This window comes from Phyllopteryx taeniolatus, chromosome 5 (assembly GCF_024500385.1).
Source record: "Phyllopteryx taeniolatus isolate TA_2022b chromosome 5, UOR_Ptae_1.2, whole genome shotgun sequence".
In the NCBI taxonomy this organism is placed as follows: domain Eukaryota; kingdom Metazoa; phylum Chordata; class Actinopteri; order Syngnathiformes; family Syngnathidae; genus Phyllopteryx; species Phyllopteryx taeniolatus.
The window spans coordinates 8,902,173-8,928,194 of NC_084506.1; the positions used below are offsets into that span (position 1 = coordinate 8,902,173).

General features: G+C 44.0%; 1 protein-coding gene across 8 annotated transcripts in view; it reads left to right on the top strand.

Annotated features, from left to right (window-relative positions):
* Window positions 1-41: 41 nt before the first annotated feature.
* abcc8 (ATP-binding cassette, sub-family C (CFTR/MRP), member 8) overlaps window positions 42-26,022 on the top strand; it is a 42,492-nt gene continuing 16,511 nt past the window's right edge. For 3 of the 8 annotated variants that reach the window (XM_061772466.1, XM_061772465.1, XM_061772467.1), the window contains exons 1-18: window positions 42-1,394; window positions 3,536-3,698; window positions 5,203-5,344; window positions 5,616-5,737; window positions 9,779-9,945; window positions 11,818-12,060; window positions 14,398-14,586; window positions 16,802-16,966; window positions 17,048-17,203; window positions 19,263-19,397; window positions 20,197-20,359; window positions 20,647-20,687; window positions 21,660-21,805; window positions 22,071-22,185; window positions 22,673-22,792; window positions 23,161-23,233; window positions 23,314-23,419; window positions 25,549-25,581. In XM_061772466.1, coding sequence (XP_061628450.1) covers window positions 1,374-1,394; window positions 3,536-3,698; window positions 5,203-5,344; window positions 5,616-5,737; window positions 9,779-9,945; window positions 11,818-12,060; window positions 14,398-14,586; window positions 16,802-16,966; window positions 17,048-17,203; window positions 19,263-19,397; window positions 20,197-20,359; window positions 20,647-20,687; window positions 21,660-21,805; window positions 22,071-22,185; window positions 22,673-22,792; window positions 23,161-23,233; window positions 23,314-23,419; window positions 25,549-25,581 — 2,300 coding nt within the window. In that variant the 5' untranslated portion in view covers window positions 42-1,373. Of the gene's footprint in view, window positions 1,395-2,101; window positions 2,375-2,462; window positions 2,608-2,668; window positions 3,416-3,535; window positions 3,699-5,202; window positions 5,345-5,615; window positions 5,738-9,778; window positions 9,946-11,817; window positions 12,061-14,397; window positions 14,587-16,801; window positions 16,967-17,047; window positions 17,204-19,262; window positions 19,398-20,196; window positions 20,360-20,646; window positions 20,688-21,659; window positions 21,806-22,070; window positions 22,186-22,672; window positions 22,793-23,160; window positions 23,234-23,313; window positions 23,420-25,548; window positions 25,582-26,022 lie in introns of those variants that run through there. The other 5 variants (XM_061772461.1, XM_061772464.1, XM_061772462.1 and 2 more) reach the window with 5 other exon arrangements.

Below are 26,022 nucleotides of genomic sequence, written 5' to 3' on the forward strand. Positions count from 1 at the left end.
CAGAAAAAGGTCTGAAGAGAGCCCGAATCTCTCAATTGGGAGGCAAACGTGCCGAACACCAATTCCACCATGCTGCAGACACTAGATCGTATTGAAAAATGTATGCTGTAGCGTGCCTGTAGGCACTCAAGCAATCCCAAACACTTAATACAAATGATCTTTGTGAGTGATGTATAATGACAGAACAATGAAATACACTTTCACGAGAAAGCAGAAGGTACAACAAAGCTACTATCTATTGGCCACGAGACAATAGAATTCATGGCTTTGTGTTCAACTGAAGAGGCAAGATACCACACTACGTACATTTGGGAGGGAAGACAAGCTCATCATTTCAGTCAAATTATTATTTTTTTGTTTAAAATGGAAAATGTGTGCCTTGGCTCGGTTAAGGTTGGGAACAAGTGTGGAACTCGAGGCCTTGGGGCCAGATCCGGTCCACTGCATCACGTATGGAGCCCAAGTTCTTTCCATTTTGGTAGAAGATCTGTATTCAGATTGCATCCCCTCCACCCCCCACACCAAATCCCTCATTAAAAGGGAGCAATAGTTTGATACTTAAATATTTGCATGCCACAATATTCTGTGGTTTACAATTACAACCTCAGGTTGTTAACAATAACAATGAACTGCAGGGGCCCTTGTGTAATAATATGACCAGTTGACGAAACGTTGATATGTTTTTTTTTTTTTTTTTTTTTACAGTCACAACAGCCCTCTGAGGGGAACGATAACTGAAAATGAGTTGGACACTCCTGATATTCTGCCAACACTAAACTTAAGTGAGGGATGGGGAGCAACATAGAACGACATAGTCGTGTGCATGAATGTCCACAGGGGGCAATATTGTTCCTCCATACATTTATAGTTTCACACAATCCTTCTTTTCTCCAAGCTTTGTTTCTTGCCTAGATCTTTTCTTTTTTTGCAGTATACTGGTAAGCCTATTAAAAAAAAAAAGCCTTTCGAATCGTAAAATTCAAAAAGTAGCTCAAACAATTTGTGTGTAGCAGTGTTCTGCGTGTGCTTTTCCCAGTTACATAACCAGACCGTGGAGTCATCTCCGCTCGTGCCGCATACGTGACTTTTGTCTGCCTCCCGTTTGCAGCGGAGCATCGACCCGGTTCGCGACCGAGGCCAGAGGGTGGGCCTGGGTCTGCCTTCACCCAGCCCACCTCCTTGTGATCTTTCACCTCCGCCCGCCGCACACGTCTTCAGCACCACGGATAGCTCCCCGCCTCCAGACCGGTGTCCGGGGTGATTCCGTCCAAATTTGAGACGGCACTCCGAGCTCATGACTGGAGGCCCTTTGCCAGATTATTTCCCGATTTTTCATCGGAAGTGTCGGACGTGGCAGTGCTGAGGAGCTCGCGATGATCACACGCAACGAACCGGTAAGACCGAGAGCACCTTGCCTCCACACTTTAGACGGTGATGCACACTGTTGCATTGCTATGACCTGCTGCTCGAGACTGTGCTTGCGCAATCCTGAGTTTGATGCGGATTTAATAATGCTTGAATGTCATTATTGTTATTGCAATGACATGAATGCGACTGCTTGATTAAAAGGCCCGAGGGTGGAAAACTTGCACTAACTAAGATAGCGATGGCTTCCAAAAGACTGAACTCAAAAGTCATGAGGAGATGAGCGCCAACAAATGCATCATTGTCACATTAGCTATATTAAAGGACATATAGCCTCCAGAAGGCCGATAGTTCACTAACAAGTTCTCTATGTATTTATATATATATATTTTTTGCCATAATATCAGTCCATTTTGGAGCAATCCGTAAATAACTATTTCTCCCGGGAGTGCCTGTTTGCTTTGGCAAAAATCGATGGCGCCATATCTTTTCGCCACGTCAAAGACACAGCTGGAGACCCTCTCTGTGTTCGTCAAGCCGGTTTCGACCTAAACGTAGGTGGGCCAAAATCTGGCAGAAAATGGCAAGCCTAAAATGACTGCTGAGTCTATTTTATGGGGGATTTTTTTGTTTTCTTCTGCAGACATTGTTTTGAAGTCCAGCACTATGAAATAAGTGGCAATGTCCACAGTATTAGACAGCTCCTTTAACTGTTGGTTTGTGTGTGCTTTCACAGGCTTTCTGATATTTTAGGACCGCTTGCATTTTCCTCCTGTGCCATCCAAGCCACGCTGACCTCCATTTGTGTGGATTTTATTTCCCCCTGGAAACTCTCCATGTGTGTGCCTGTGATGGAGGCTTATCGTTGATATAGGTCACGTAACGTCCACACTTTTATTCAGTTTACCTTTGTGAGGACTTGTTTATTCTCCTCAGCAGTGTTTTTTTCTTTTTGGAGATATGAAACGGATTAATTTCCTACAGGAGTCTGACATATCAAGACAAAAATGTGAGAAAGAAAGGCGCAATAACAAACACTCCACCAAAACACACCGTTGATTGCACGTATGCATTATAAAATCGTTTTTTTTTTATAGCTGTGTACTACTTCGATGACATCCTGCATCCACAGTGATTTAAAGGAGCAGCTATCATCGCATGTCAACTCCACATTGTGAGGAGTAAGAGCAAAAAAAAGCCATCGGGAATGTCCCTGTTGGGATTATTCAAATCTGCTCCCATGTGAGTTTTGCTGAGCCCTCTGAACAAGCTGCTATTGGGTGCATGCACTGTCCCCCACCCCCCTCCCCCAGTGGACTGCATACACAACACATTTATCCCATGCAGGATTCCATGACTATCTCCCCATCTTTTCTTACGTGTGCACCCTACCAATGGACGGTTGTATTGTTTCTTATCGGAGGTCTTTGGGGGATTTCAGCACCTCTCAAAACCGGGTCGGAATTTAGATTAGCATGCTTGCTCGTGCTTTAAACAATGGGATGACGTTTGCGCTCCTCATTCGGCAGACACCGTCCCTCCAGTCACGCTTCATCTTTCTGTATTTCTCCCTCCCCCTCCTCAACTTCACCCTCCTCCTACCTTTCCCAGCTAACTCCTCCAGCCCGCCCGCACATTCAGCCCCTCCTGCTCTCGCCTCCCAAGGTCGCTCTAGTCTGCAAAGAGACAGGAATAGCAGGTGCGCTGCAGAATGCCGCCGCCGTTCTCCTTGCGTGTGTGCGAGCCACGTGAGAGTGTGTGAACGCATTCCAGAGGGGCTGCGCACAGCTGAGCGAAAACTGAAGCCCGACTTTTAGAGGATGTGTGCAGTCGCGGGCAGGCAGGATGCAGATGTTTGTCACCATCGCGACCCCCAAAGCTGCTTAGACTGCAGAGGAGGAGCGGACTGGGATCGTCTCTGACCCCCCCGCCCCCCCCACCCACCCATCCTCTCCTTCACCGTATCTCCTCTTCGTCACTGGATCCAAATCCTGCAAGCTGGATTTAAGGCGTAACAGAAAGGAGGTCGCGCTGGAAACTGCCAGGATCTGTCAGTGTTTTCTTTAAAAGACACCATGCTGCTTTTTGAAAATCGGTGGGTCTTTCATCTGTGTCTGATACCCCCCCTCCCGGTCCTGCCCCTCCTCCGTCCTGCTCTCCTTCCTTGCAGAGTCCCGCCTCCACCATGTCCTTGGCCTTCTGTGGGAGCGAGAACAACTCGGCGGCCTACAACGTGGACGGGGGCGTCCTGAACAACGGATGTTTCCTGGACGCGCTCAACGTGGTGCCGCACGTCTTCCTCCTCTTCATCACATTCCCCATCCTTTTCATCGGTGAGTTGTGCTCCGCTCGCAGCCACACATCACATGCAGGATGTTCATAAGCGGAGTGAACATGAGAAGCGGTCTTCGTGGCTTTTCGAATGAGACACGGCCACAAAAGCTCTTTTAGGACAATTCCCCTTTTGATAAAGACATATTTAAGTCATCAATAATCTCTATGTGTAACTATGGTTTCCACGTGCTTGCTTTGCCTTTTCACGTTGTCATGTTTGACCTTTTTTTTTGATCCCATAAATAAGTGCGTTAGACATGGCTGAATATTTGTGCACAATACTCTGTTTTCTGACATTTTGCATCTTTCCCGTGTTGGAATGTCGGTACAAGAAATGTTGTCGTTACTTTCCTGCTAATCTTTGGTGGCCCAATCAAGAAGTGTAAAGTTCAGCGTGTCACTTGTGCTGTCCTGTGCGTGCGCTCATTCGAGAGGTAATCGAAGTTGCTGCTTCTGAAGTGTATGACAGGTAATCGAAGTTGCTGCTTCTGAAGTGTATGACAGGTAATCGAAGTTGCTGCTTCTGAAGTCGTACGATTGGAAAACGATGAGATTGTTCTGATTGTTATTGGCTAGTAATTGGCAATATGCGCCTCCCAAGGTCGCTTTGATATCAGCATTCATGTCACAGGGGTGTCGAACTCCGATTCACGGTGGGCCAAACTTAATATTTTATGAAAGATCACCGCGATGCGCAGAAATGTAGCGTTCAAGTTTATCATACGACAACAAACTTCCAATTGTGCTGAAACGCTGAATCTGGAATAAACAAACTTTGATATTATAATTTGCGATAAAAGACACAAGTGGTATTTGTTTTGTATTTAAATAGATAACATGAAATCTTCTCTCTATCTCCAGCTACCTTTCTTTTTGATGTAAATCGTTTTTCAACAAAACAACCCCAAAAAATAAGAAATGTGCTCGAGGAGACCGGTAGCATAGTTGCTAACGACTGCAACAGAAAGGGAAGAGGCGCTCGCACAACGCACTAATATTGTAATATTAGTGGCGCATGCGCTATACACTGGCGGGCCAGCTCTAATACACATTCGATATGGTCTTGCGGGCCAAATCTAATTACATCGTGGGCCAAATTTGGAAGAGCAAACCACAGAGTACAAATGTGAAGTAAATCAGGTGTTCAAAGGAGAAGTACTGTTCACCTGAAAGCTGCACTCGTCGATTCATAAGACTGCTCGCAGCCCGATCGCCTCGGTGCACAGCGAGGCAGGCGGCGCAGGCGGCTCGTTTGTAATGAAGGACAAGACAGTCACAGGAGAATTCGCGTGTCCGATCACTATAATGATCATGAAAGCCGTTTCCTGAGCAAGTTGTCGTTACCTCAAGAGAGCCCTTTACGAGACTTTGGTAACATCGCAGGCTCGCGATATTCTTTTGAAGCCAAACGTTGCTGCTGAAGAACCGAGAAAGAAATATCGAGTCGAGCCTGTTTTGGTTTTCACGCCGCCTTAACCTTCCATTTTCTGCTTCCTGTGCCAGGCTGGGGAAGTCAGAGCTCGAAGGTCCACATCCACCACAGCACCTGGCTGCACTTCCCCGGTCACAACCTGCGCTGGCTGCTCACCTTTGTGCTGCTCTTCATCCTCGTCTGTGAGATCGCCGAGGGCATTGTCTCCGATGGGTAGGTTGTGTGTCCGCGGGGTCGCCGCTCGATGACTTTGTATGTGGCTGTAGTACACGAACAGGAGCTGGCTTGTACTGTGCTTTGGAGACTGCGAGACCGATTGGAATGTTCTTTCAAACAACAGGCGCAGACTCGATTCCTGGTCAACGACTTCCCACCCCTTGTAGATTTCTTTGGAAGTCAATATAAATGAAAATAAGAGGATAAAAGGTTCACTAATTGTTTGCTTATTTTGAATTCTCTCTCCTCTCTTTGACCATACTTGTAGATTCAGCCAATCTCTCCATCTTCACCTGTACATGCCGGCAGGTCTTGCCTTTATGGCTGGCATCACCTCGATCGTGTACTATCACAACATCGAGACCTCCAACTTCCCCAAACTGCTATTAGGTAAAGCGTTCACGCACCTCCAGTACACTTTAACCTTGCTCTGTCAGTCTCTATTATTCAATTGGGTTTGAATTAGTCATGACCCGTGAAGCCCGATTTTAACCAACTCATTTTGAAAGAACAACAGCCGCCGTGTAAGCTTGTTCGCACTTCATGACGATATGTTCCTAAAAACCAGGCGACTGATTTCGTCGTGTGTCTCCAGCTGGAGGGTTCATTGCCCTGAGATGAGATTGCAACACGATAGAAAGCAATTTCATCGGCTGCACGGTGCGCCGAGCAGACGTTAATCATCTTCTTTTTTTTTTCTTCATTAAGCAAATGAGCATTAGCTGGTTTGCCTGATTCTTTCTGTATTCCCCATACAGATATGAATGCGAATAAGGGTTTTAATTTCTGTGCGGAAAAGATGCAAGATAAGGTTTTTCTTGAGAGAAATAACGAACAAAATCAACACTGCGCATCGTGAACTAATCGGTGTTAAACTCGGAGTGCTTCACTTGCTCGCTGAACCGCCTCGGACCGGTAGGTCTTGGTTTTCGGCCTTGCCGCTTACATGCAGCGATTTCTCCAGATTCTCTGAACCTTTTGATGATATTATGGACCGTAGATGATGAAATCCCCAAATTCCTTGCAATTGTACGTTGAGGAACATTGTCCTTAAACTGTTCGACTATTTTCTCACGCACTCTCGCCCCATCTTTGCTATTTGGAATTCTTGGAACAGTTCATCACGTGTCCTAAAAACATGATTGTCAAACAGAAACACATTCCTGAAGCTTCCCAGAGGAGTTTAAGATGTTATAATTACAGACGGCGGACTAATGTCATATTAAACCCTATTGATTAAGAATGCGATGTCACTTAAATTCATATCTTACTTTTGGCAATATAGTGTAACTGAAGGAAATAAAACCGATATAAATAACGAAGCAATCCTGTTTTTTTGACTTGTTTCGTACCAATGTTTTTGGTTTTGTTTTAAAATACAGGGAGGTGACTCAATGCTAAAATTATTGCAGATTACATTTTTTTTGATAATAAATTCAAATTCCCAAAGTGTTTGTCTAGACAATACTGTACACAGTTATACAAATCTGATACAAAACTGCTCCAAAATAAGGCATACTTGTGTGAATCTTCTTCTTCTTTTCCTTTGGGCTTGTCCCTTTTAGGGGTCGCCACAGCGCGTCATCCCTTTCCATGGAAGCCTATCTCCTGCATCGTCCTCTCCAACACCAACTGCCCTCATGTCTTCCCTCACGACATCCATCAACCTTCTCTTTGGTCTTCCTCGAGCTCTCTTGCCTGGCAGCTCCATCCTCATCATCCTTCTACCAATATACTCACTCTCTCTCCTCTGGACGTGTCCGAACCATCGAAGTTTGCTCTCTCTGACTTTGTCTCCAAAACATCGAACCTCGGCTGTCCCTCTGATGAGCTCATTTCTAATTTGATCCAACCTGGTCACTCCGAGAGCGAACCTCAACATCTTCATGTGCTCTGCTTCCTGTTGTCTCTTCAGTGCCACTGTCTCTAATCCGTCCATCATGGCTGGCCTCACCACTGTTTTCTAAACTTTGCCCTTCATCCTAGCAGAGACTCTTCTGTCACATAACACACCTGACACCTTCCTCCACCCGTTCCAACCTGCTCGGACCCGTTTCTTCACTTCCTGACCACGCTCACCATTGCTCTGGACGGTTGACCCCAAGTACCTAAAGTCCTCCACCCTTGCTATCTCTTCTCCCTGTAGCCTCACTCTTCCCCCACCACCCCTCTCATTCATGCACATATAGTCTTTCTTACTTCAGCTAATCTTCATTCCTCTGCTTTCCAGTGCATGCCTCCATCTTTCTAACTGTTCCTCCAGCTGCTCCCTGCTTTCACTGCAGATCACAATGTCATCTGCAAACATCATGGTCCACGGGGATTCCAGTCTAACCTCATCTGTCAGCCTATCCATCACGATTGCAAACAGGAAGGGGCTCAGGGCTGATCCCTGATGCACTCCCACCTCCACCTTAAATTCGTCTGTCACACCTACAGCACACCTCACCGCTGTTCTGCTGCCCTTGTTCATGTCCTGTATTATTCTAACTTCTCTGCCACTCCAGACTTCCGCATGCAGTACCACAGTTCCTCTCTGGGTACTCTGTCATAGGCTTTCTCTAGATCTACAAAGACACAATGGACTTCCTTCTGACCTTCTCTGTACTTTTCCATCAACATCCTCAAGGCAAATAATGCATCTGTGGTACTCTTTCTAGGCATGAAACCATACTGTGGCTCGCAAATACTCACTTCTGTCCTGAGTCTCGCTTCCACTAGTCTTTCCCATAACTTCATTGTGTGGCTCATCAACTTTATTCCTCTATAGTTCCCACAGCTCTGCACATCACCCTTGTTCTTAAAAATGGGCACCAGCACACTTTTCCTCCATTCCTCAGGCATCTTCTCACGTGCTAGAATTCTATTGAACAAGCTGGTCCAAAACTCCAAAGCCACCTCTCCTAGATGCTTCCATACCTCCACAGGAATGTCATCAGGACCAACTGCCTTTCCATTTTTCCTCCTCTTTAATGCCTTTCTAAGGTCCCCCTGACTAATCATTGCCACTTCCTGGTCCACCACACTTGCCTCTTCTCTCTCATTTTCCTCATTCATCAACTCCTCGAAGTATTCTTTCCATCGAGGTAGCACACTGCTGCCACCAGTCAACATATTTCCATCTCTATCCTTAATCACCCCGACCTGCTGCACATCCTTCCCATCTCTATCCCTCTGTCTGGCCAACCTGTAGAGATCCTTTTCTCCTTCTTTAGTGTCCAACCTGGCATACGTCATCATATGCCTCTTGTTTGGCCTTTGGCACCTCTACCTTTTGCCCTATGTCGCATCTCAATGTCTTCCTTTCGCCTCTCCTCGGTCCTCGCAGTGTCCCACTTCTTCTTAGCTAACCTTTTTCCTGTACTGTGAGGTTCCACCACCAAGTCTCCTTCTTTCCTTTCCTGCCAGAAGATACACCAAGTACTCTCCTTCCTGTCTCTCTGATCACCTTGGCTGCCGTGGTCCAGTCTTCTGGAAGCTCCTCCCGTCCACCGAGAGCCTGTGTCACCTCTTCCCGAAAAGCTACACAACGCTCGTCCTGTCTCAGCTTCCACCACATGGTTCTCTGCTCTGCCTTTGTCTTCCTAATCTTCCTCCCCACCACCAGAGTCATCTTACACACCACCATCCTATGCTGTCTCGCCACACTCTCCCCTTCTTCTACCTTATAGTCGGTAACCTCCTTCAGATGACATCATCTGCACAAGATGTAATCCACCTGTGTGCTTCTACCTCCGCTCTTGTAAGTCACCCTATGTTCGTGCCTCTTCTGGAAAAAAGTGTTCACTACAGCTTTGTGCATCCTTGTTGCAAAGTCTACCACCATCTGTGCCTCCAAGTTCCTTTCCTGGATGCCGTACTTACCCATCACTTCTTCATCTCCCCTATTTCCTTCACCAACATGTCCATTACAATCTGCACCAATCCCGACTCTCTCTCTGTCTGGGATGCTCAGAACTACTTCGTCTAGCTCCTTCCAGAATTTCTCTTTCACCTCTAGGTCCCATCCTACCTGTGGGGCAAAGCCGCTAATCACATTACACATAACACCCTCAATTTCAACTTTCAGCCTCATCACTCGATCTGATACTCTTTTCACCTCCAAGACATTCTGAGCCAACACTTCTTTTTTTCTCTTCCCATCCCATCCCAATTGAGTATTGGTTGAAAATGCATTTGAGTTACTGTTGCCTTGTAACTCTCACTCAGCTGCACACCAGACTGATTTCCACAGTGATCTATACCTGTGTTTGTATGTAAAATGGATTGTTTATTTGTAAAGCTCAAAAAGGTTAAGCGCACATTTTGATCAAATTGGTACCCGATTAAGTTACTACAGAAAAGGACGTCAATATTTCAACATTTGATAATGTCTGAAACACAATATTTTTGTGGGTTGTGTGACCTCTTTTCCATGTGAAAATTCCTCAGCCCTCCTTATCTACTGGGTTCTTGCCTTCATCACGAAAACCATCAAGTTCGCCAAATACACCGAGCATGGTATCGGCCCCAGGCAGCTACGCTACTGCATCACGTGCTTGCTGGTGCTGCTCTATGGTCTCCTGCTGGCCGTGGAGGTCAATGTGATCCTGGGCAGGGTGAGTGTGCCCCCACTTCTGTGATGACGCATGTGGCCAGACGTGGAACTGATAGATTTCTGTCTGTTTTTTAAATGGAAGTCACATTTGCTTTTAGTCTGGAGCCCCAGTGAGCACAGCGGTTAAACTTTGTACTTGTTTTGGCGTCAGGCCAGACAGAACTGTGACTGAAATATTGAACTCGGCGAGAGAGCAGACTATTGACTGACGCTTTTTTTCGTTTGGCATTTTTCTGCCACATGATTCATATTTTCGATTTTTCGTTTTCATGACAATTTCAAGTCTATTTGTCTGAGTTAACCCTTTGAGCTGAGTACACCTCATCTGCAGATTCTGTTTCCTCTGGGTAAACAGCTGTGAAAGCAATGCTCCCATCATGCTTTGCACATGATGAAGCGCAACGACCTTAATATCACAAAAGCACAGTGAGTCAACCGAAACGTAACAGGCTTAAAAATTACACACACAAAAAGTGTATACAGGCAATCAACCGTAATGGCTCACAGAATTACCAATACATGATTAGCGCTCATTAGAGCGCAGACCTCCACCAAGTTTTCAAATGTTCATCAATGTCGAGGGCCGTATGTGTGCTGCGTATGCTCCATCGTGTTTCGGTTGTGTCAGACAACCTTAGCCCACATGGCCCGTCACAGATACTGTGATCGACCGTGACAAAACTTAAAGAGGGGGGGAAAAAAATGGCATCCCATGACGCTCTACTTCTTTACTGCCGTGTAAAAAAAAATCTGCAATCAGCAGTGTGTGCTCTCACAAAAATGAGTCAGTAGATGTAATGAATAACCTCTGTTGTGGTTTCATTTAATCGTGTTTCACACCACCACAAAGTTTCATGGAAATCAGTTTCATATATTTGGTGTCAAACGACAATCAAGACAATACGTCTCCCTCTTGTGCTTTTGTGCTTGACGGAGGTAATAAAGGCGTAATTTAGAGGAGATTGCAGCAATGTAATCTTTTTCATTCAATCAGCAAATGGGATTTTGATTCAATTTGTCCACAAGGTTCAGCGGAGCTCACCACAAAAACGTTTTGTAACGCTACATCATGACGCTGCTTGTTTTTTTTCCCCTTCCCAGTATAAGAAAAAAGAATGACGGAAATGGTGTGACATCATACCAGTGTGACACACTTTCACCTGACCAAAAATACAGTTAAAGTTAAAGTGAAATAAAGTTTGCGTTCTCAGCTGAACTGTACTGCTTGGTGGAAACAGAGCTAAATTTAGTTCGCTCATGTCTTCTTTTAAGTTTGAAATAAAATTCTGGCTAAAGGAACATTCCTTGCATCCTCTAATGTGATACACATTGGCAAAAAAAATCAACATTGAATTTGTCAAGTTGTCGGCAAGTGTCAGCACAAAAAAAAAAAAAGAAATGTTCTTCCCCTCGCCATTACTCGAAAGAACAAATTGGGATAAACATTGCAAAACGGAACAATTGCCCCAAAAATTAGTATTCATATTTATTCATTGTATGCAGTTATCTTTTGCTCTGTTGTGTATAAAATGAGCCAAGCGCCCTCTCATTAAATGTGGAATAGTTATGAAAGCAAAACTACCATTTGCGCTAATATTGCGTTGTTATGAACGACACGATTCGATTATGTACCTTGTAATCTGACTCGATTTCGATATTGATTTAAATGCTCTCATATCGATTCAGTAAGATGTGGAAATACACAAATAAAACGAACGCCCCCCCCCCCTCCCCCCCATCACGCTGACACTGTAGAGTGGATATTTCATCAGCCGGTTTGAGCACATTTTCAAGTGGATGATGAGGTTGAGTCACGTGAAAACTGGCCAACAAGGAAACTGTTAGACTAATTAGCTGTGTCCTTGTCTTACAGCGATACATGTGTTTCGCCATCCCGACAGAGGTGAAGCCCCCCGAGGACCTTCAGGACCTGGGTGTTCGTTTTCTGCAGCCCTTTGTCAACCTGCTGTCCAAAGCCACCTACTGGTGGATGAACACCTTCATAACCTCTGCTCACAGGCGACCCATTGACCTCAAAGTCATTGGAAAGCTGCCCATCACGATGAGGGCCCTCACCAACTACATGAAGCTCCGCAACGCCTTCGAAGAGCAGAAGGTCAGTGCGCTGCTGTTTTGAATTTGAATTTACTTCACAAACGACGTGGTATAGTACACCCCTGCTGTTCTTTTTTTAAACAGCCCAAAACTCTTGAAGAAGTGGGGATAAACTGCCAATAAACTATTTCAGGGTTGGTACCCCCCCCCCCCCCCAAAAAAAAAAAGGAATAACAAGATTTGGCTTTCTTCTGATTGGTTGCATGTTCCTTATGTTGACAGTGCTGGTTCGGGAGCGGAAAGGGAAGGCGGAGGTCTTCGCTAGTGACGTAGATAAGCTCAGGAAATTCCAAGAAATTTCTCGGCAGAAAAATATCTGGGACTCAGGAATGCGTGGATGATTTGAATTCATATTTCACATGTTTATGGAGGCACCAATATAATGTTCCAAATGTTAGAAAAAGTTGGTTTGGTAAAATATGAGCCCTTTGAACTCGATATTAACGATATTGAATAAATGCTCAAATGGAATTGCATAAAGAAGCAGAGTTTTTGCGCTCAAAAAGGATTGTAGTGTTTAGAATCAAGAATTCGAGAGAGGGGAAAGGGAGAACCAATGATCTTTTAATATGTGCTGAGCACCCTCAGCATCATCGTCTGCACTTTTAGTACCAACTAGTCACACAGTACATGAGGAGGCTTTCGACGGTGGGATGACAAAAAAAGCCAAAGTCATTTTTTTAGTAGCCTTGGGAAGTGTCTGGCATTCCGGGCATCCTCCAGAAGGGCCCCGGTGAGCCGCTTGGGATTCGCGCCATGCCCCCCACCATTTGTCTCCCTCTAAACGAAATCAAGAAAAAGAAGTATCGGATCAGTGTAGTGCAGTGATGTCACTCCTGAGGAGCACATGTTAGGACTGACATTTGAAGGGCCTCCTCGGCAGGGTCAGAACTTTCCAGAGTTTCTAAGGTCACGGCAGTCGTCACGGCCAAACATGCGTCCGGTGTGAACGCAGTTTCACTTCCTTCCGCTTGAGGAGAGAGATAAAAGGATCGTGGTGGGAGCGGGGGGCGGGGAGGGCGTCGGGTCATTCCCATTCTACTGTGAACAAGGTGACATGGTGACCCCTGCGGGCGTGACAGAGCTGCACTTTATGGGAAGCCGGATCGCTGTATTAATATGCACTCAAAAAGAACGATAGATGGAGACACGTCTGTTTTCTCAGAGCGCTGATGAGATCGGCTTCTCAGAGATGCGAACACACACACGCGGACACGTACATTGAACATTTCCTGGGAGAGCTTCACAGTGACACTCCAGATGTTTTCCTACGATCGTTGCCGACCGAGTCGTTCAAGCCAGGCTGTTGTGTTGTCGGACGTCGAGGAGTGCGCAAAGTTTCAACATACTCACACTAGAATAGCGCACAGCCGAGTGCGGACCTCCACTAAGACTGGCCTTTCAACAAAAGGGAGCTCTACATTTGTTAGTTAGCAGGCTACTTTCTGGTTGATGGAGGATGAAGTTACAAATGGTCAAGCGATAAATTGACACCACAGTCAGATTGAGATGGTCGAGGGAGCATCGAAACTGTCCCAACTAATAAACTTCACTATTCTATCCAATCTGCTTTTTCTATGTTAAACATTTGCGAACCATTCCGATTTTTTTCCATCCAATGCACGTACATGCAATGTAATGATATGAATGTATGTACTAGTCTATTCACACAGCTGTTCAGAAATTCAAATGTAAACGTATTCCTTTATTCACCTTTATTCTGATTTTCACTCAAATGTATCCCCCCCCCCCCATCTTGGTACAATGGCGCCCCTTCTCTACAAAGTTTCGTGAAAATAGGTTGTGTAGTTCTTGCTAACCAGCAAACAAACACACAGCGATCGAACGATAACCCCTCACCTTGCACTTTGCAGAGTTATTAAACCGCAGTGATAAATAACAAAATAAGTCATCCTGAGACCGAGAGTTGACTTTGTGCTCGAGCCAGTCATGCGCCACTGCTAACCCATTAATCACTGTTTCCCGTGATGTAGCTGCAGTGGGAAACGTGGAAACCCTGACGACTATGACCTTGTTATAAAGCGCTTCGTTGAATTGGTTGACTGATTGAAGTTAATCTTTCTGCGGTAGCAGCAGTTTTTGCTGCAAGCTTGTTTTTTTGCTGACTGTTAAATGACTGCCGACCAGTCCAGGGTGTAGTCGACCTTTCGCCCGAAGTCAGCTGTGATAGGCTTCAGCTCCCCGCAACACTGAACACTATAAGCGGTATAGATTTTTGCCGAGTCGTGTTTAATGTCATGCATTTGTGTCTCCGAACGGAGATATAACCATAATCCCAATCGCTAATATTTTTCTTTTTGTCCGCCCATCCTACCAGAGACCTCCGGGCACGGCGCCGCAGGGAGCCAAGTGGATCTGGCAGGCCTTGAGGAAAGCGTTCGGCAGACCTCTCATCCTCAGCATCACATTCCGCTTCATGGCCGACCTGCTGGGCTTCGCCGGTCCACTCTGTATCTCCGGCATCGTCCACCACATCAGCAAGGACAACCGAACCATCCAGCCACCGGTGAGAACCTAGGATGGGGGCACCATGCACAATGTAGACCTTTAAACTCATACTACACCTCAGACATTCGTACGTGAAGTATTTCAATCATAAAGCCATACCTCAATTAAGATGACTGTTTAGTATGTTTCACAAACAAGTACTTAAATACTTCGATACCTCTGCAAACAGCAGGGGTCCAGTGTACTATCACGTTATTGAGTCAAAAAAAAACAAACAATCAGAATTTCATCAATGACACTGCAGCACAAGTATTAGTTCAATGAGGAAACGTCCTCACCCTCTGCCCCTGACGTCACAGGCTGACGTGTTGTTGTCGAACAAAATCTGGCTGGACTTCGAAGTCTGGCATCACAAAACAATGATGCCTAAAATTACTACTGAGTCTATTTTGCGGGGATTTTTTTTTTTTCTGCAGACATTATTTTAAGTCCAGTCCTATGGAATAAGTGCCAATGTTCACAGAATTAGTGAGGTCCTTTAATACCGCTACCCAATCCAAGGCAGTCCAGGATGTTCTCTGCCGCTCACCCAAAGTCAGCTGGGATAGGCTTCAAGTCACCAGCAGTACAGAAAATAAATGGATAGATGAAGTATTAATACCTTTTCTTGTATATGGGTATATGCATCTTTGCTATGATCCAACATGTGTGGTTGGCAGTAATGCTACTTCCTACCAGTACAGTATTTGTTCAGTGATGAGGACAATGTATTGTTAAGTTGTCCTGGGTGAAAATGAAATGTATTTTTTTTAACATATTAATTAATAGGTCAGGTACTGTTTGTTGTTGTTGTTGTTGTTGCTGCGAAAAAGCAATAAACCCAGACAAGGATCTATAAGCATGCACAGACATGAGCGAGGTGTCACCTGGCATTCTGCTAACAAAGGTCAACCTTTCAATCATTCAAGATCCCCTATATCTCCATCTGGCATGCCTGCTTGGTTGGAGCACTAATTTAGGACCTATCAAATATTTATGAGACTTATTGCTGCAGGAACCTGTCTCAATTTCATGGATTTCACACAAAGCAGCCCATCTCTCAGGCATCCATCTGTGCGAGTATCTCTTTCATTGTGAAGTCAGAAATTCACTCTCTGCTGCAGTGGAACGTCATGTCAAGCTAATGTGAAAATAGTACAGTCGAAGATGACTTTTTGAAGAGCAAAAATAGACTGTTGTGTAATGGGTCTAATTTGAGCATTTGCGAGTCATAATTTTGTACCAGTGGTTAAGGTGTATTGTATGTGTTATTACTATTTTATTTATTTATTTGTTTGTTACATGCCATATTTGGCATCTTAGTCAGACAGTATGCCTTTTCATGCTTGAATAACTTTCCTGTGCGCAAGAAGAGTTTGATATACTCCCTCTGTTTTTTTTTTGTATATCTAGATGGATATATATAGAAAATGCAGTCAGAAAAACAAAGTTTGAGAAAAAGAGAAGAGCAACAAAAATAATAACAGCACATCAACACATGACAACAATAACATTACATAGGAGTTGGATTTTATTTACAAGTAGACCGGAAGGGCAGTGCTACATCCTATGGGGAAGGGATGCAACAGGTAGCAAATAGAATTGGATGGGACAGGACAGGGCAGGACATGACGGGACAGGCGTTGCGAGCCAGGCAATGCTATCTGTGTGTGGCAGGGGTTGGCTATGCAGTCACAATCACCCCTGTAAATTTGAGTGAAAATGAGAGAACAGTCCAGTTTTCTTTATTTTTGTATGAAATAAATCCAATAAAAGAAAACTGTGCTTATGACTGAATGCACGTTTGGAGGTCCGTCGTAGAAAGAAGGCTGAGCAACTGTTGTTTAGTAGTGGGATGAGAGCCACACTGTATACAGAGCATAGATTCAAAGATCAATGGCTGGTGTGATATTGAGGCCATAAATTAATCCTTTGAAATCCATCCAGGGACAATAAAGCTTTTAGGATCACATTCAATTCAATATCTATTCCCAGGCATTGAGTCTCATTTCATCTCACACTTTTCAATCATTTGTGATGGATGTGCTTGGATATGCTTTCATCGACACAATGATGGTTGCTGTGTGATGTTCATTTATGAATATTTTCCCTTCAAAACTCTGCACCGATTTTGAGTGTCAAATCCTGCTTAATACCAATGGTTTCGGTGACAGCAAAACAAGGGCAATATACTGTATCTATCTCCCTCTTTCTGTCCCACTCTGTCCTTCCAGATAAGGTTGCTGGGGATCTATTTTATTTCCTCCAAGGAGTTTCTGGAGAATGCATATGTTCTGGCCGTCTTGCTCTTTTTTGCATTGCTCCTGCAAAGAACATTCCTCCAGGCCTCTTACTATGTGGCTATTGAGACTGGCATCAAGCTACGTGGAGCCATACAGGTACTCTGCATCGAGAATTCACCATGAAATTGAGTGAATTGACAAAATGATCCATCCATCTTGTGGCTGCTATCTCCTCAGACCAAAATCTACAACAAGATCATGCGTTTGTGTACATCCAACATGTCCATGGGCGAGCTAACTGTCGCTCAGATTTGCAACCTGGTTGCCATAGATACCAACCAGCTTATGTGGTTCTTTTTTCTCTGCCCGAACTTGTGGGCCATGCCCGTCCAGGTAAGATACATGAAGGTCCATCTTAAGTGCTGCATGTAATTTGTTGCCTTGCTGTTTGATATTTGCTGTGTCAATGGATTGTGTCTTGTTTACATTGTCATAACACAAAACATGAATTGTGTCTATCTTGTATCTGCATTTACCCAAGGTGAAATGTAATGCTCTACTGTGTTGGTTTATGTACATTCTTATGTTACGTACTTCATTTGTTATATGCGCTGTACAGTGTTTATGTGCCCATACAGCTGAATGTGAAATGGGTTTATACAAAATTGAGCGGGAAATCATACAAAACCTAAGCATTACCTTCAGCACCAGCACCGCTGTGCCTGTGCATAAACATCGAGGTCTGCTTCAACACGGTCCACAACGCTCCGCTGTATTGAAAATGCTACATTTGGCCCTTTCGAATCACAGAATGTAGTAATTACAGTACATTACTTCTCCTACACCAGCTTAGTTTAGCTTTAAAGTAAAAAGTACATGGATGAAACCACGTCATGAATGCCACTCTGACTGATTCGAGCCTGAAATGTTCTATAATGGACTGCATGATTCAAGACTTGATGCAGTTCACTCAGTAATTAACCATCATAATGTGAAGTCAAGTCAGATATGAAAACCACGAAATTGCAACTTTGGTAGGGCACCATTTTGTAGAAATCAAAACCCGAGAGGTGCTCTGTTATTGGACTTCTGTGGTTGTCACGGATTGTCTATAACCAACACCATGCACACAGCCATAAGTGTCTGTGTGCATGACCGAATACTTCAAAGACCTCCTCAGTTCCACGGACACATTTTCTTATGAGGAAGCAGAGTCTGGGGACTCCGAGGCGGGCTCTCCTATATCTGGCGTCGAAGTGACCGAGGTGGTTAAAAAGCTCCTTGGTAGCAGGGCCCAGGGTGGGGATGAGATCTGCCCCTTAAGTTCCTTAAGGCTCTGGATTGTGTTGGTCTGTCCTGGTTGACACGCCTCTGCAACATCGCATGGACATCGAGGACCGTTCCTCAAGTATCTCGGGGTCTTGTTCACCAATGACAGGCAGATTGGTGCAACATCTGTAGCAATGCGGAGCTGAAAGGCAAAGCGCTCAATCTACTGGTCGATGTATGTTCCTACCGTCACCCATGGTCACGAGCTGTGGGTTCCGATCGAAGAACAAGATCGTGGATACAAGCGGCCAAAATGAGTTTCCCCCACACTTAGTTTCCCTTAGCGATACAGTGAGAAGCTCGTTCATCCAGGAGGGGCTCAGAGTCCAGCTGCTGCTCCTCCACATGGAGAGGAGCCAGGTGAGGTGGCTCGGGCATCTGGTTAGGATGCCCCCGAACACCACGCTGGTTAGATGTTCCGGGCAAGACCCAGCTGCTGGGGTCCACGGGGACAAATCAGGACACAGTGGAGAGACTATGTCTTTCCCGGTTGGCCTTGGAACGCCTCGGGATCCCCCTGGAAGAGCTGGAAGAAGTGTCAGGGGAAAGGAAAGTCCGGGCTTCCCTGCTTAAGTCGTATTCAGCCAATTTACAATAAGCGAAGTTTGTCACATTTGAATAACAAACTGTGCTAGAATTTTTTGTTTTCTTTTAAAAACCTATCTCAGTTGGGAAATAAAAAAATCAACCGCTACTGTCATAAAAATGTAATCGATTTAATAAGATCATATTTAAAAAAATAAAATAAACTTAGCCTGAACAATAAACACGGCATTTTCAGATTCAGTGATGCTAAATTGTCCTAAATCAGTAGAAAAAAAAAACGGAGAAAATTTACAACCCCCCCAATATTTTGTTTTTGTAACCCAGTGCAATAAATCATAATTTATTCCTATTTTCTTTTATTCATTATACTCCCGCAAGGACAAATTCAACACGTGCTGCTGTATATTTGTGAACCAGGTCTCACACACACACACACACGCGGAGGCATGCAAAGGAGAGCTACTGTATACTGTATGTGTCAAGATTTGAATACAATAGTATCCAAGTGATAGCATTCAACTCCTCGTTATGGTCTTTTGATGTACATTTCCCTCTTTGTCCTGTCGTCCACACGTAGATTATAGTGGGAGTGATCCTGCTCTATTACCTCTTAGGAATCAGTGCCTTGATTGGAGCAACTGTCATTGCTGTGCTAGCGCCCATTCAGTATTTTGTTGCCACAAAGCTGTCACAGACGCAGAAGAGCACTCTGGTGAGTATGACCATCGGCGGGCGCCTTCTATTTTCGTAGTCATGCCATAGCAATGGGTGGGCAAGCCAGAATGTCACTCGGGCTGTGACATTGCTGACATATACGTGATGTGGAGCAACAGTTGTGCACTGCTGTGCATTTGAGCTGTTTCTATTTTATTTATTTATTGACCCCAGCTAGAGCCTTGAACGTGTTTGAATCCACTCTTCCAGGTCATTACACCTGCTGTCCAACTGTTCTGTTTTTCACTCAGTAAATGAGCTGTCGTGTACACAGACAGAAGCTGACAAATAGTCTTCGTCAATATTGGTTTGGGCACTTTTCCTCCAGGTAACAAAGTGACATCTTACCAAGTAATGACGTGCATGTAATGATGTCAGATAAGCATACAGATACAGTATGCACTTCACACAAAATGGGAGAGATACTCATCTTTTGGGTGTCATTTCAGGATAAACCTAAAATCTGACCTTCTCCAAACTGTCCAATGGTTCAACTTGCTTTCTCTAACAAGAAACTGAAAAGCCATAGAAGTGGACTTTCTTGGAAATGAATTGGACAAGTCACGGCTCAGAAACGAGCTCTTCAACTCCTTGTTAGAGAACAGCAGATTGCGCAAAATGTACTGAAGCAATAAACAACTGGACACGTGCAGTCAAAGTTTGCCTCAAAGGTCAAATGACATTCAACTGTAAAGGTTACACTGTAGTGCATTTCAAACAAAAGCTGAATATCCCTTGCTTTTTGTGAATAGTCTATGTTCACATTGGTAGAATCTCTTCTCTGTCTGTCCTCTCAGGAATACTCCAGCGAGCGCCTGAAGAAGACCAATGAATTGCTACGAGGCATCAAATTACTGAAGCTGTACGCATGGGAACACATCTTCTGTGACAGTGTGGAGGAGACCAGGGGCAAGGAGCTCACCAGCCTGCAGGCCTTTGCGCTTTACACTTCCATATCCAGTAAGATGTCCTTAGTCTTGTCCTATTTGAAATGGTGCCAAAAGTCCAACAAATGAGCTGCCACGTCTATCTGTCGTGATTGGCTATTGAACGAACCACAGTAGTAATCAGTCAATATTAGATTTCAGTACATATTCAATATTCCCCATGTTTGTTTTAATCTAAACTGCAATACTTTTCAATATATCCTGCTTGAAAAGAATTCTGTCCCGATGTTCATTCCACACAGACAAAAACAAAATGCTCCTCATAACCATGTGTGTATTTCTCTTTTTGTTGACTTTCAGTCTTCATGAATGCAGCTATTCCCATTGCAGCTGTGTTGACGGTGAGTAGGAAACAGTGGATCATGTGTCTGCGTCTTGTTGTGTGTGTAAACACTGACATTTAAGTGCATGTGCTTCGTTCAACCGATGTAAAGCAAAGAGTCCGCTGACATTTGACAGCGAATGACTCTAAGGCTTGGTGCCAAAAACACTAAACACATAACCCTGCCTATATTAATAGAAGACCTTCATAGTTGTAGCGCGATGGCAAGTTGAATAAAGGCGGTCAGGAAATATTGGAATGACTTTTAAGGAGAAAGGTGACCATTTATTAAACAAAAAATGTTTAATTACAATTACATTGCCAATTACATTGGCAGGAAGCGCATATGGAAAAATATAAGAAAAAGATATTGGCTCATTCCAAATGTGGTTGAGGTCAAGGTTCCCAAAGTCTTCCACACCAGAGTCATCCAAGCAGGGATTTGAACCCCGGTCCTCAGAACTGTGAGGCAGATGTCCTAACCGCTCGAGTACCGCCCTGCCCCCTAAAGAAACATTCTTTCCTTTATTCACTAAAATGACTTCACGAAGAAACTGTTTGCTGACCAGACCGAGTGATTGTGTGCGCGCGTGCGTGTGCGACACCATAGGATAGGGCTAATGTTGCCATAGCCACTGCCAAAACCACAATAGAAACATCTGTAACTTACCGCAAGGTGTTTTCTCAAGTTAGAAGTGGGCTGAAATGTCCAAGTTTGGACAGTCACAATTTAAGAGCTGCATGACAAAGCTGCTGTTTTTTTGGAGTCTGTAAAGTAGTAGACATTAGTGATCACATTGGGTTGGCGCAATGAGCGCCCTATGCTGAACTCAAAGATGGAGTCTAAAAATAGACACGCACACGCAAGAATGGCTAAATAAAAATAGGCCACATGCGTTTAGCAATAAAACAATGTCATTGTTCAAAAGATGGAAAGACGGTGACCGTAAAGAATCTTCTCAGCTATTGTCTCTGTCCTCACATTCTGCAGACATTTGTTGTTCACGTGCACATCTCTGACGACGCTGACCTGTCTCCAGCCGTGGCCTTCGCCTCGCTCTCCCTCTTTCACATCCTGGTCACGCCTCTCTTTCTGCTCTCCAGTGTGGTGCGCTCCACAGTCAAGGCTCTTGTCAGGTGAGAAACCGAGAAAAGCATCTGAGATGTAGTTTGTTTGGAGAGAACAGACTCAGTAGAGCAGCAACATACAGTGCAGTGCATTTATATGAAGGGGAGCTGAAATCTGCAGTATTCCTTTGCAGCTTACACTTTAAAGAGACAAATAACATCTGCAAATGTCTACAGCTGAATGTGGGTTGAAAAAATGATCAACACTGCCGCATTGTCTTTTCTTTGATGGTTCAAATTTCATGCATTTGCTTGCTCTCTTTCTGACCTGCAGTGTTCAAAAACTCAGCGAGTTTTTCTCAAGTGATGAGATTGGAGATGAGCTGGAGCCCAGACCAACACTGACCTCGGGCTCCAACAACCATAACCAAAATAGGTACCAGGCTGTGGTAAGTCACTTGCAATAATTTCAGTGTTTTGGGAAAATATAAGTGTCAATTGTATGACTGATTGTATGTAAGTCATGTTTTAAATGTACATTTGAATTGTATTTAATTCAGTGATTCTTTCGCGTGCCACTAGAGAGCGCCCACGTACCACTAGTGGTACTCGTACCACACTTGACTGTTGTCCAGTCCAGCCTTGCCTCTTGGCCAAAGTCAGCTGGACTAGGCTCCAGCTCACCAGCCACTCCAATGAGGAAAAGCACTATCGAAAATAGATTGATGGCCCAAAGTAAAAAGCTTTTTCAGTTAACCCAAATAGTATGTCATTTCTTTATGATTACCTTGCAAAATCCCACCTTTTTCTGTTCGCTTCACATTGACGTCAAGTGGGAGCATAAACCCAACTTTCTATCTTTTCTTTCCAACCATGCCTGTGTAGTCATCGGCTAAACCTTAGCCTGCCTGTCCCTGTTTGTCTGAAATCCTGCAGCCCTTGAAAGTGGTGAACAGGAAGCGTCCCCCAAGAGACGACTGGAACAACTACAGCTCACATGGGAACCCTGAGGGCGATGGACCCTCTCCAGTTGTGGACCAAGACGTTTGCATCAAGGTGAGACTAAGCGAAATGGAAGGCAGTGTGTTTATTTCCTGCCACCTCTGGGGATTGTATTGATTGGCCCGCTTATTTAACGCTCGGTACTTTAATGGATTCTAATGAATTGTGACGGCTCTCTCTGCTTACAGAGGACGTTAAGAGGCGTTCGATCTTGTAGGTCTTGTTGCCCAGTTACAGCTCATAATTCGTCATTGTATTTTTGGCAAGGTTGCTTTTTGAACCAATGTTCTTTCGTGTGTTTGTTTGACTTGGGGACTTGTGTTGTCTCGATGCCTTTTATGTCTCGTATAAAACGCTTTGCATTGCCTTGTGTCTGAAATGAGCTAGACAAATAAAAAACGTGTGTGTGCTGCTTTCTGAAGATATGCAGCGGTTATTTCACATGGACAGACGGACCACCGACACTTGCCGATGTGGACATCGTGGTTCCCTTCGGTATGCATCACGAAGTTTGACTGTTCAACAAGTTCCTGTCTTTTTCCTGTCTTGGCTTTCTTCATTGTTGTTCATTTCAGGCAAGCTGACCATGATTGTGGGCCAAGTGGGTTGTGGGAAATCCTCCCTGTTGCTTGCGGCACTGGGCGAGATGCAACGAGCGTCAGGGACCGTCACTTGGAACAGGTCAGTTCCAGGTTTGGCAATTATTTATTCTCTGTAGCAGTGCATTCCGATCATGTTTTTCAATTGGGACGTGTGGTTTATTGAGTAATTCGCTTGCTCGATGATATCGTCAGATTTCGTCGTCAGAGTTGCAGGGAAACGTATAGACGCCATTTTGTAGTCTCCACTTCCTACGTCATTAAAAATGGCGTACTACACAGATGTGATGTATCACTGAGATCGGTACTCAATGAGAAAGCAATAGGAGACCTGTATTTGAATGGAAACCGATATACTTTACGAAAATTCAGTTCAGGCCAAAGGTTTGACTTCCCCCCACGTTCTAAAAACATGCCAAGACTCTAAAGTGGGATCAGTCCAGGGTGAACCTCGCCTCTTGTCCAAGTCAATTGGAAACCAAATAACAATTAAGAGACTAGCCTTCATTAGCTTAAACAGACAGTTTGTGAATATGTCATCACCTACGCTGCGAAACTGTGACTTTCTGTTTGTCAACAAAGTGTCCCCCTAGCAAATCCCTCCCACCGTATCAGTTCTGTCTCCTGCCTCGTCTGTTGCCAAACTCAATAATCGTGTGCTGCTATTTATATTCCTGAGGTATTCAGATATGCACCTTCATGAGAAACCAAAGCAGATGAATGACTGAGCGAGTGTTCAAGTTACTCTGATTTCTTTTTTTTTTTTAAATACGGCAGCTGACTCCATACACCGAACACCCCCAACAGACCCTCACGCACTCTATTCATTCCCACTTCTCTCGCCCCAAATTGTGTCTGGGCTGTGTCACTCATTAAAGTGGACGACAAGCTCAGCATGCAGTCACGAGTCCCTGAAAGGCTGTGACCCTGAACTGTAGGCGCTGCAGTACTTAACTGAAACACAGCAATGGCGCAACCTGCTCTGCACCAAACTATATAGACTGTGTAGCAATTAATAAACAGGTTTTTTTTTTTTTTTTTTGGTAATAGAGATTACATGTATTAAAATAAGTGAGAAAGGATGACAAATTCACAGTTTCACCTGGATGACCATGGGTCTTTTAGGGCAATTTACACATGGATGATCTCAAAAACCCACTTTTTATTTAATGTGCTTTTCAAAAAATGCTGTCTTCAGCGTTTGTGTGTAGACTAGGAGAACTGAGCACTTTGACATTTCACACTTGATTTAACTTTGGAGCATGTGCTGATTTCATTTCGTGTGACTTAAAACATGCACAGGAAACTTAGATTCATTCGTTCATTCATTCACAATTATTCAGATACTGTCGTCTTCAAGGAGTGCTGATTTCATCCAGCATTTTCTATTTCTGTAACGGTCAATACACCCGTATGTAGAGGCTCTTCAAACAAAATGCTATTGTCACAAACCAGACTCACAAACCCCATTTCCTTTCTTTCTTTCTTTTTTTTTTTTTTTTTGCTTCTGTATTTGGAGAAGCAAATACTATCATTTCTGCACTTGTACTGTATAGCTTATTATATCTTTGTCATTTAATTGAACTGTTAACAAAAGTAGAAAGTTGCGGAACACCCTATTGGTATTTTTTTGTCCAACCGCAGCAAGCAGCAGTGTCTGCAATTAGGCGCATGCATTCTGACAAGAATGAGGCAGCAGATAGCAAGGAACCGCCATTCATATGAAGTCACACACATAAACAAAAATCAAACGCTGAGAATTTTTCATTTTGTAATTTTTTAATTTAAAGCAGAACACAAGTCAACATATGAAGCTTGATTCAATAAAACAAATCAGAATGTGTAGTATAAGACGGGAGATGACAGGACCATGCATTTGGGTTGTGTCACAATGCATGCAATGCTATTTACACAGAAAAATAAAATCAATGGATGAAGGGAGGGAGGGATAGATGGATGATGGACAGACGGACATATAATTTGGTAACTAAATAATGTCTTAGTAAGCATACAACTCGATAACGCCTTGTAGAGGTTTTGCATAATCCTGTCAATAAATGCAGGCTTCAACTGAGCCTGTGCGAAGACTTAAACCATCCACTAAGCATTGTTAATAGACTCCAAATGAGTTTTTGAGTTCCGTTAGCGTAGTGACTTAATACTATATTCTGTTCTGTGTGACTGCAATGTTTACTTTGATTTTATTTGCAGCTTGCCGAATCTGGAGTCAGACGGTGATGAAAGGTGAGTCCTGTGAGGGGGAAAAAAACCGAGTCCAAAATCTTTGACCTCGTAATTACATTAGGCAAATATGTCTATATAGTCTATATATAGAATAACAAATTAACACACGAATGGAAGTGTTTACATACAGTGCATACGTACATATACATGTACACGTATGTATGTATGTATGTGTATACATACAGTGCATACATATGTGTGTGTACTCTTTCTTCATTTCACGTTTCCCCCTCATCATTTGAGGAGCACCACCTTCATGTGCCATTGACTACTTAAAGATAATAAAGAGGTGGCGGCATGCCCGTTGTGCGATTGCATATCGTCGCTGTCGGGCAGGAACCCATGTCCAAATTTGGTCAATTTCATATTTTCTTTTTTTTGCTTTTCTAAAAAGGGATGGCTTTACAGATGTGAGGACAGTAGCGATATTTCCCAAAAATA